Source organism: Nicotiana tabacum, chromosome 1 (assembly GCF_000715075.1).
Source record: "Nicotiana tabacum cultivar K326 chromosome 1, ASM71507v2, whole genome shotgun sequence".
NCBI lineage: Eukaryota > Viridiplantae > Streptophyta > Magnoliopsida > Solanales > Solanaceae > Nicotiana > Nicotiana tabacum.
Genome location: NC_134080.1, coordinates 38,921,735 through 38,933,925, shown reverse-complemented (window position 1 = coordinate 38,933,925; position 12,191 = coordinate 38,921,735). Strand labels below are relative to the sequence as shown.

General features: G+C 34.1%; 1 protein-coding gene across 2 annotated transcripts; it reads right to left on the bottom strand.

The window, feature by feature from the left end:
- Positions 1 to 4,701: 4,701 nt before the first annotated feature.
- Positions 4,702 to 11,677, bottom strand: LOC107772204 (homeobox protein knotted-1-like 3). Of its 2 annotated transcripts, none has more exons than XM_016591696.2 (6): positions 10,203 to 11,677; positions 7,533 to 7,653; positions 6,214 to 6,401; positions 5,982 to 6,113; positions 5,425 to 5,566; positions 4,702 to 5,343 (listed from the first exon to the last, which is right to left on the bottom strand). In XM_016591696.2, the coding sequence occupies exons 1-5, from the start codon at positions 10,899 to 10,901 to the stop codon at positions 5,426 to 5,428; spliced, it is 1,281 nt and encodes a 426-aa protein (XP_016447182.1). In that variant the 5' UTR covers positions 10,902 to 11,677; the 3' UTR covers positions 4,702 to 5,343; position 5,425. The 2 variants fall into 2 exon arrangements, with proteins under 2 accessions (XP_016447182.1, XP_016447183.1); XM_016591697.2 differs by having other exon boundaries at positions 5,430 to 5,566.
- Positions 11,678 to 12,191: the final 514 nt, after the last annotated feature.

The following is a 12,191-nucleotide window of genomic DNA, read 5'->3' as shown; positions in this document are numbered from 1 at the left end:
TTGCAGGCAAAGTCAGAAAGCACAATAAGACACTATTTTAACTTTTATTTTATAAATCAAGTTGCACGGTTTAATAATATATGTGATTGTTTTTTAATTGTATACTCAATTATATGGAGACTAGTAATTAAAATTGATGGAGTATATACTAAAACTCATGTGGACACAGATAGAAAAGTGAAAAAGATTAAATATATATGTCATTCACAAATAGATTTGCAACTTTCTAGACGAAACCAATTTTGATCGGCATGGGACTTATAATGAGGCTATATGTCATCCTCGCCATTTTATTTCTTGATTTACATATTACCAGCCGATGTTTTGAGAATCAATCTACTAGTAGTCCCACCATTGTCTACTTTTTTTCTCTTCAAATTCTTACTAACTAGATCTATTAAAATCGCTTGCAATATTTTTATTGGGAATATAACACCTTTTTGCTATTTCATTTACTTTGGTTAGACAATTTAACAAACAAAATATGTTAAGAGTAATTTTCTCATTTCTCACCCTTTTTACCCTTAATTTACGTGTAACCAGCCAAATGTTGAGTATGTTTTTTCTACCAATTCAAACTTCAATTTAGCCATGCAATATTCATCTTCAATCTTCCCCAATATCACCTTCTTCTTCTTTCAAATTCTACGGTTTTTCCCCTTCATCTTTGCTTGAAATTAAAGTTGCATTTTCCCTTTTCCTTAGGAAGGTCACACAACAATTTTTTTCATGTCAATGGAGAATGAACATGATATCTCATCTTTAAGGACAAGACGAGGTAAAACATCCTCGAGTTTATCATGTTGTTTCAATAGTCATCGTCGTTCAGATCTTTTTGAATCTTTACCAAGCCCAAGCAAGCTATCGTCATGTTGGTTTCGTAACAAAACAACACATGATCATAATGAGATTAGAGGAAAATGTAAGAGTTTCATTCATCGTATGGGTAGACATCGTCGCCACGTGTCAGCAGAGTTTAGCTATGATCCCCTTAGTTATGCTATGAATTTTGAAGATGATGAGACATCATTTGATGATTATGAGGATTTTCCTGCAAGGAATTGTGCGGCAAGATTGCCATTGTCTCCTCCAAAAAGCAATATATTAAGACAAGATAATAATAATATGGATGAGTTGACATTGCCAAAAGTTACAACGTCAAGGCCAGAGATGAAGAGTAAAAGCTTTAAGTTGCCATCAAATGAAAGGACACGAGCCATAGAAGAGGTGAGGAGAAGTCTTGAAATGCCAATGTCTGAAGTAAACAACGGCATTATTATAACAGAGGCAAAAAAGAGCTATTGAGGTACAATTAAGAAGACACTAAATAGACGCAAATCCAACATTGGTGCACATAAAATTCTGGCGTTGGATGCAAAGTATATATATGCATATAAAATGCATTAATTTTATTAAATGGTCCACTCGCCGGTTTAAATTCTGAATTCATCTCTATGTAACAAAATGTCAAATGCCTCGCACAACAAATGAAACAAGATAAAAGGATTTCCGAAGAGACAAGAAAATTGATGGTACATTCACGCTCACCGGGTCTAATACTAGTTGAATATATAATTACAGGAGGTTAGATTTGATGATTACATTTCTGTTGCTAGAAAATTAAACCTTATTACTCCATGGATGTATGTAACTAATTAATGAATTTTACCTTTCATTAGCGATTCTCAAAATTACTGTTCAAACACGGCACAATCATTCTTTACCTTTGTTTTTTACCCGGAAGGCAGTGGACACACCGATCGTTTGGTTCGCACATAAAATTATGTTGAGATTATAATGCAGACCACAATTGTTTGTATTTGGACTAATAATCCTTAGATTATTTAGTACTTGATTTGTTTGGTTCATTGCAAAGGTATATATGATTATATCTAAAACGTGTGTTTGATTTTAAAATCAATAAACTTGGATAATTTTTGTTTATAATCAATTTTAACCTTGACCTTGTTTTTTTCCCCACTAATTATAAAATAATACTGAATTTTATACCAAGATCATCTTCATATTAGTGATAAACCAATGTGCCCAAAAATTTGCGGCGTGGTTGAATATGGAAATTAAGGTATTGATTTGACTTGTGACTATATATTATAGAAAAATATTAAGGTAATAATTTAAACAAGTTGCTTAATACTCACTCCATTTATTTTTAGTTGTCCACTTTTGATTTTACACTCTTTTTAAAAAATAAATAAAGTATGTTTTTACAATTTTACCTATGACAAGTAAATGTGAAAATATATTTTAGTATAGTAGACAAGTAAAAGTAAACGGAGAGAGTAATAAATACAGAAAACTTTGAAATTTGTAAAGTAATAAGCGTATTTATTTATATATATATATTTTTTTTTTAAAAAAAAAAAAGCTAGCGCCGTCTCCAGTGTGCAAACCAAGTCCAAATTGGAAAAGGAAATAGAGTAATATTCACTGCCCCTCATATATATAAGAACCCTAGAGTCCCACCACGTACAAGCCAAAATTCATACGTATAACAGAAGAACAAAAAAGGCAACAAAGGAGCAGAAAAATCTGCAGTTTTTACCATGCAAGAAGATGATGGATGTTTTACATTAATACAGCAGCTTAGTTTCAGAAGTAGAGGAAAAAAATGTATTAAAAGGGATTAAAGAAAACATGCTAATAAAGTCGAAGATATTAGTAGCGGCTAAGAAGAGAATTTTCATGATTATACGTTCCAATAATATTAGTGGCAAAACAAAAAGGAGGATTTCCCTTAATTATGATCCAAAAAGCTATGCAGATAATTTTGATAATGGTGATTATAGAGAAACCGATGGTCCAAATTATCCTGATTTTGCTTCTCGTTTGCAGCTCCACATCGTCAAACCATTCTCTCATGATGATGTACTATTTCACTATTCCAAATTACCAACTATAGTAAGTAGGGGAAGTTTTAGGTTTTCTTTTTTGCGATACATTATATTCAGGGGTGGATGTAGCTTTATGACAGATATTATATTGTTGACTCACTCGATGCATTCAATTGTAACATATATCTATATACTCATAGTTGAATTTTCTTTGTTTATGCTTGTTCTTCGTTTTTTGCTTTAGTCGGGGGTCGCAACCTCTCTACTTTCGTAAGGTAGGGGTAAGGTATGCGTACACTTCACTCTTCACTTTGTGAGATTATATTGGTTTTGTTGTTGTTGCATAATTGAATTTTCTTAAAGAATAAATATCTAGACTAATTTTGTACCTATAAATTGCAACAAATATAATTAGAGTTATTGATGCAATGATACTTAGCAATTAATCAATCAACAACATACAAAAACATACCCAGTAGGCCACTATATTCACAATAGGTGGGGCTTGGGGAAGGTAGTTTGTACGCAGATCTTACCACTACATGAATGAGCATATATTGCTAGGGTTCATGATAGATTAATAAGTTTATCTCATCCGTGGTAGTCTATGAAGCTCCAAATATTCGTAACAAAACGAGTGCGAAAGATTTGTAGTTCCATAACTCATAGACTCACAGTTAACGTGAGGTACTCAATATTCAATTTGGAATGGGATAACATATAGTATTTCAAAGCAACAAAAGAAAGCTGAGAAATAAGAATGACAAGGCTTTGCTATAATGGCAGCAATAAGGTGATAAGCTCCTAAAAAATTCTGAAAAACGGTATTCATTTCTGTTTTATATGGGTAATTATTCTACTGTTAGGTAAAGGAAACGTTAACAAATAAAGAGAAAGCGTTGATATATCAGATCACTTGTTTTTAGATTCCCCTTCTCAAACATCACGAGTCTGAAAGTAATGTTTTATTTATTTAACCATCTCGCATTTAGAATTCGCTAACTTGACTTATTCGGATTCAGGTTACGTATGACTTATCCAAGATGAAAATACTTCCTACCAGGAAGTTCTCATTTTTTATGGTTCGAACCTGAGATATCTAGTAAAGTATGTAGGCCTCCATCTATCCCGCCAACGATACTTATATTGTACTTGCTCTCCATATGTGTGGATTTTATCTTCGTTAATGATGTATGGGCAGATTAAATGCTTACTTTCTTTTTTTGTCTGGTTAAACATTGCATTTGCTCGAACTCGAGGAACATTTTTCTAGTATGGCCATGTTTTTGTGTTCACCAAGAAGAAAGTAAAAGGTTGTGACATATGGCTTACTCTCCATATGACATGTTCGATGTATATATGGATTTTCATCTTCTTTAAAGAATGTTTTTTCTTTATCATTCAGAAATGACAGTCTTATGTAGTTGCCCAAATAAAAAAGAAGATTTTTAATCTCACTCAGACACTCTATTTTTCATTGCTAGTTACAATTTTAATATTTTTTTTAAAGAACCAGTTTATGTTTATTTAGAAAAAGGAAAATACAAAAACTAGAGGGAAACTAGATCAATACCTCTACAAATCAAAGTTGAGAAAAGATAGCATATTTTCGATTCTTTTTACATTTACACATATTAAATTAGCAAATATAGACATGTGATTCTTTATTAATATTTGATTGTTTGCAAAAACTATTGAAAATTTAAAATTTATGAATTTCAGTTGATAAGTTACCTTTCTTTTACTTGTCTTACCACTTTCCATCCTAAACTTACCAAAACAGTTCAGGAAAATATCATTTCTGAACCTAAGCGAATTCCGTCAGCATATATAAACTTCCATGCACATATTTGTTTCCATAATATCAACACCACCATAATATTCTTTTTTTCTTTTTTTTCCACATTGTAAACCAAAACATGATATGATCCAACTATAGCGATAAGAAAATCTACACATTTTGTCAAATCTTACATGGCTACAAGAAAAGTTATTGATGAAACCCAGCTTATTCAACTGTACACTCCCACATCTAACCCATACAAAAATATTGTAAATAGTAACAAAAATGTTGTAATATCAGCAATGAGTCACTGACTTTTCCGCCCATTCAATCCATGCAGAATGAATATAGATGATTCATATCAGTGCCAATTAATTTGTGATCAAAGTCTAGCTTGATTGATATATATTGCTATTCATCGTCTTCCCCGTCTGACTATACGAAAACCACAAGCCTTTGCTCAACGCATAAGCAGTAGGACCTGTCTTTAACAGTTCTTCTGCAGTTGAGAAATAACTGACCTGTTGCTTTAAGTGAATGAGTCCTTGGATCCAGCCACATCAAGGATCATCTTTCTATATACTATATAGTACTGTGTTACTAATATCACATATGCTAATTGAGCTGGACGCACGACCAAAAATATCCAAGGAAGCTGTTAATAAGTTGATAATACCTTCCCTTGTATGATAGTGTTTGCAGTTTTACCTGGATTAGTTTGGAATCAAGTTAGCAGAATCACTTACAATTTATTAAGAAAACAGAAACTTGTATATATACTTAACTTACATTACCTTTTGCGTTTGCTCTTCGAAGTCGTAGAAGAGGAAGGATTGCTGTGCCAGTTCCTTTTTCTTTGGTTGATGAACCAATTATTTATCTGCTTTAGTTGAAGGCCTGTTTCTTGTACCAGTTTAGCTTTATCTTCCTCCTGCAAGTGTACAAATTAACCACAAAAGAAAGTAGAAGGTTATAAGTACAGCAAGAGCATAATTGTAACAAGCAGAACGTACAAAGTTATGCCAATAGACTAATTATTCAAACTTCTCACACCAAGTTGACCTTATCAACTCATTTTCCTTTTGGATCTACCAAGTGAAAGCCACTAGATGCGTTACAGATTACCTTCGTTGACGAAATACTTAGCAGCTTAATTTCTCTTGAAAGATGACAGCACAAAAAAAATGTATTTCCAGACTTTACCTTATAAACTAAGGCTACAGTTTCTGTGAATTAAACTTTCCTGTGATTTCTGTACTTCTACAAGTGCAAAATGTACAAAAGGATGCCATCTGGTCTTATAGGTGAAGAAAATCAGAATGGAAGATTGATAATTAATAACTTACAGTGGGGTATGGCCACTTCGCATGTGATTGCCACCAAGCTTTCAAGACAGAGGTAGTATCGCCCGGGAGTTTTCCTGCCCTTCTCTTTCGCAGAATTTCCTCCCTAATATCCACAAGTTTTTCCTTGTAACCCTATTTATGAAGAGAGGAGAAGGAGGCCGATGAGTTAAACAAAGTTTGATAAAACAATAAGGGCCAGAATAGATCAAAAAATATCATAGCAAAACTCTACCTGTTTCAGCTCATGCTTTAGCTCCTGCCTCACACGCTCCATCAATGACCTCTCGCTCTCTGTTGGAAGACCAAAGCCCATGCCGTCATGACCGTCTAAACTTCCATCAAACAAATTGGCTTCACTATCCACCTGGTCATCTTCATCATCAGACATTGTAGCACCTGTACCTTCTCCTGGAGAAACTCCTGCATAAGCAGATAAAGAACGAATATTAACTTCAGTTCACGACTAAAAAATACACAGTTCATTGTCAAAAATTCAAACATTCTTTATCAAGGTATCAAAATCAGGTCAGCCCGAAAAGTCTAGGGGAAAAGATAAAAATAAAAGAGATAATAGTCAGCATAAGGTTAAGAGGAAGTAATTTCAAACTTTCAACATCACAGGAAGATCAAAGACCTCTCTTCAATCAGATAATGAAAAAAGAAAATAAAACAAGAAGAAATGTGTGAAATGTTAAATAGGTTAGATGCCATGCAGAAGTCCTAAGCTTAAGAATTGTTTATGGTCATTGAGAAAAGGGGAAGTGCATTCTACCATACTGAATAAGGAACACATTAAGGTCATATTTTCTGCCATTTGTCAGTTTTCATCAACCTCAAGCGACAAAGAATATCAACAAATTGGAGTAAAAAATAATGTCTTTCAAAGAGAGAAGTCCAGTTTACTATAGATAATAAATTACTTTCCTTTTTTTCTTCCTCAACTGTGTGACTGGAATGAGAAAATTTACATATTAAGTAGTAGTATTTTTTGAAGCATAAAACATCAAATAAAAAATTCCTTCAAATTGTACGTGATAATATTCAGAGAGAAGACTCGAACTCAATAGTTTACCTCAACGTGATGATCGTTTGCTACTATATTTTCATGCTTGCAATTTCCGAAACCAACCAGAGGTTAGAACTTTCTAGTTTGATACTTCTAGCAGAGTAGACACATATATGTCAAAGAACTTACCCAACTCAATGAATAAAGAGTGGCAAAAGTTTCTGCCACTGAAAATCAAATGTTAAAATTTGAAGAAATGACATGAAATTATATCCTGCAGTTTTTCTGTTCTAAAAAGGCACGTAAAAAAATGATAATCGAGAATGCAAGGTCAAAAATATGAAGTAGGTTCACATACTGCTTTTCCTTACCCCCAACCCTTCTCAACTTCTAACAGAGGTAAAAGGCAGACTGAACTTACATGAAATATATGTTCACTCTCCAAACACATATTGAGCAAATATTAAATCGACAACAGTAAATCACAATAGGCATATGTAAATAGTAACCATGAAAATGCCCCAAAATGAATAATGGATGCTTACCAGTTAAGCTTTGCAATGACTGCTCAATCTCCCAGCAAGCCATGACTGCTTCCATTGCATGGACACGAACATGTTGTTGTAGTTGTTCTTTAAAGGAACAAAGCAACAGGACGTAATGTGTCTACAAAACAAAATGAGAGTAAAAGTAAGCTCTAGCATCGAGCTATTTTCAGATTTGGTTTATGAATAAAAGATATTGGCCTGAGAGCAAGATGCAGCTAGTGTAAACGTCAAGGGAATATTCGTATGAAAGTTATTATTTTATTTCTTTTTATTTCAATCATTAGAAGAATAACTCAAGCTCCAGACACTCAGGCTGAACTCTTTACTCCATATAAAAAGGTGTTGCTCGGCCAGAAAGATTATAAATTTCATTTGTTAATTGATTCTGCTCTGTCCTAATGTTTCCACACTTAAACTAGGATAAACCTAAAGAACTAAATTTCCTAATAAGCAACCGAACCACATCAGGACTTCCAAAAGTTTATATTTTTAGGCATTGAAGACCACCGTGAAAATTATGTCCTGACCTGGCCAAAAAGAAGGCTACTCTTTTAGGTGATAAATTGCACTGTTTTCTTAAACAGGGAAGGCAGTCATCTTCCGGACATCTCTGTCTATTAAAGATCAGAATTGATATCTTTTGCTCTATGTACCACATCACTGATGGCCAGAAGGCAAATAAATTATTTGTTGTTGAACATTTCTATCGACATTTAAGTGGATGCAGTACGAGGATCCACAATTCTGGTTTTGTTAGTTACATAAACAGTGCCAATAACAAAATGTTACCACAGGAGTTATTTCTATAAATTAGTAGTAGATATAACTTGGCACCAAATAAGTTAAAAACAACCCAATATCTGCGGTAAAATATAAATAAGTTTAAAAGGTATGCTTTTTCATATTGCTCTCCGTCCCATGAGAGCCTGACCCTGACTTAAAGCAAACATTATCCACTTTGCCATGGAAGAGAGAGGAAGAGAAACAAAGGAAACAATGAAATTGGAAGAAACAAGCACTAGAATTTAATCAAGAAAACCATAAGATGTAATCTAATTAAAAACCAAATTAATCTGCATTACCAGATTTCCTCATTTAAGTTAACAAAGAGACTTCAACACAACATTCCAGAAAACAAATACATCTATATACCTAAGCAGAAAAGTCACAAGATACTAATCTATCCACTTTCCTGATCAGGAAAAACTAAAAACATATGTTCAGCTTTGGCTTTGTGTTTCATATCAATATCAATATTGCATAGTCTTGTCAAAAAATTATTACATTAGTTTCCCATATGACTGCAACAGCGCTTTTTTGTGCTAGCAGCAAGCAGTGAATGACGACCAATACTATTTTATTATTCTTGAAAACGGAGATGCTGCAGTCAATAGTAAAATCCATTGATTAAGTAGGTTATAATTCTCAGATGGAGCGTGAAAGGTCTTAACAAGATCTTGTTTTGGTCAACCTTCGGAAGAGTTAAAGAAATTACCTAATTAGAAGCCTCTTAATGAGAATAAAGTACAAATAGAGAATATTTACTTCTTCCATTAGCATTAGGGCATAACGATCAGAGCTCTACAGGTAGCAGCCTGCAATAATTACTGACTATATCCACTTAAGCTGAATTAAGTTATCTAAAATTTTTTGCTTATATACATGGTCGAATTGTTAACATATTACTTGAGATTCCTGCAGTTGGATGAAGCTGGTGCCTCATTTGTTTTCTGTTTCTAGAAAACTGGACACCTACTTTTATCCCTAGTAATTCCAAAAAGAAATTCCAACCTCTTCTGAAAAAGAAAACTAGGAGCCACAGTAAATGATCCCATGCCATTGTCTTTAATTATGTAAATACAAAAAATAGGTGACAAGTCTTTAAGACGAGACATTTTATTCAGTCAGTCTTACTATTTAGAGGACAATATGAGCTAAGACTTGTTAGTATTTACTACTATTACATCTGCAACCAACCAGTGATTGAAAATAATGAAGCAGTTGCAAAGACAGCAAAGATAATTACTGCTACTTCTATTTTACCTTTGAATTTGGAACTCTTTCCTTGTGATATCAAATGCAGACCATACATATTCATCAAAATAGTTCTTCATTTCATAATTTTAAAATATAAAAGGGCATTCCGGTGCACTAAGCTTCCGCTATGCGCGGGGTCCGCGGAAGTACCAGACCACAAGAATCTATCGTACACAACTTTACCCGCATTTCTGTGAGATATTGTTTCTACTACTCGAAACCGTGATGGAAGCGGTTTTCTTTACTTTAAGTTTGAACTTAGAACTATTGCTTTATTTCATTTTCCAGAACTTACCACTGAAATAAGAAAAACTTTAGCTAACAAATTCTGAAAAACCAACTGGGAGATGGGGTAAAAACATTAAATTTAGACAGAAGAGATCTGACAAGTCCCAGAAAATCTGACCATCCTAATTAAATAAAATACAAGAAGCAAGAAGAAACAAATCTGAAAGAGCAATAAAACACCAAGAAACAAACTTTTCAGATTCAATTGTGAAGAGTTCTTCAGAAAAAAGTAAAATTTCAAACCTAATTCTTATAAAAAAACAAGAGTCTCCCACTGAAAATACATATAGAAGATTCTACTTCAATTGCATATGTGTTAAAATAGAAGAAAGAAGAGCTTACCAAAAACTGATCAAGTTCCTTATCATCACCAATATTTTGTCCAAGGCTGGAATATTTGGCTACTACTTGCTGCGATTGTGCGAGCTGTGCATCAATTCTCGGCAACTGATCCACAGGCGTCGCTATTCGCAAGCACGCCACGTGTGCTGATAACAACTGCTCAAACAATGGATGTGCTAAAATTTCAGCTTTATACCCCGCATTTTGCCAATTGAGAATTCCATCGGTACCGCCGCCGCCGCCGCCTCCACCGACGACTTCACTGTCAGTTAGCTGACCGCCGGCGTTGTTGTTCCCGTTGTCGTTGTTATTATTCCCGTCGTCGTTCTTCAAATCCGTGGCGGCCATTACGGCTGATGAATTATTGGATGTTTGAACATCGCTTACGTTTCTCTGTAAAATCGACCTCGATAGCCACTGATTTGACGCTTGTGACGCTGCCGCCGACGACTCCGAGTTTGAGTGCAAATTGAGGAAATTCTCACCGGCACCACGACCACCGGTACCGGTATAATGACTTTCCTGTCGGAGGATTGCGCTGTTGAGCCACGTCGGCGGCTGCTGGTGGTCCAGCGGTTTAACGTCCGGCGAGGACTGAGCTAGCTGTTCAGGTAATATACTTCTCAAAACTGCTGAATTTTCATCAGAGAAATGGTGCATATCCATTTCTTGTGACATATGATTCGGATTATATGCCATTATCAACTTTTATCGAAACCCAACCTCTACTCACACCATGTCACAAATCACAACGATGTTGACATCTGTATATATAAACAACTAAACCATCTCTATCTCTACTAACAAATTGTTCACTGTATGGTTTCAAAAATTGATCTAACAATCCTATTCCACAAATATATGATTGAAATTCGAGGTCTTGTACAGGTCTGCAGTTTAAGAAAGTGCAACGACTAAATAGGTTATAGGTACCCCTATTTATTTCGAGACGAAAATAAACAGAATACGAATTGGACTACACGTTAAGTAGAATAATCAGAAACCTAAATACAAGATTCAGGAAAAACAATATACTGTACTGATTATCAGGATCATATAAAAGCTGCTGGTCGAGAAAGAAAAGGCAGAAGAAGAAGAAAACTCAATATTGAAGAAAGCAAGTATTTATAGTGTGTGAATATATATATATATATGTAAATGGAGATTTTTGAGCAATGGGCAGAAGAAAGAGGGAAAGAGAGAGAGAGAGAGAGAAAGATGGAGATAAAAAAGGAAGCTTCGGTGTGAATATATGTCTGTGGTTATGTGTATTGTGTATTGTTATATATACCTGTGCACATATGGGGGACCAGAACAGATGAATGTACTGTGAACAGGAAGAAGGTGGGGTTCACCGGAAAATATGTCGGAGGTTGAATTCCGGTGAACGGAAAAAAGGTCGGAAAATTGGTGATGGGAATTCAGTAGCGGTACCTAAATCTTGGGAAAGAGGTTTGTGATTTTGAGCGTGGACTGAAAGTGGTTGGTTTAGTCGTTGGATGAATAGAATGCACGGCTCTTGATTTGTTTACGTGGCATGATTGTCGTTTAGGAGTTGCCCTCTCATTTGATTTTAATTAATTATTTTTATTATTCGATTGTTGCATAAAGGCGTGCTTCGCACGTGTGCTTTATTTATTTTCCTTTTTTTTGGGCGTTACATAGAGAGAACATTTCTAATTATTAAGAATAATAATTGGAAGTAGACTCATTAATTATTAAAACATATTAATAGGTAATAATTTTTTATTGAGTAAGTAGTTTATTTGATAAATTTTTTATTAATTAAGCATTCTTTTATTGAAGTAATTCATTGTTTAATTTCACTTAAATATAAGAAGATGGACTGGATCATTATAATTGATTCTTTAAGTCGACAATTTAAAAAATGTTATACTAAAATTGCAGACCTGTAAACACGCACTTACCATTCACTATAAAAGTCATATTTTTCTCGGAACCGATTTTAATATTATGTTATAATATATG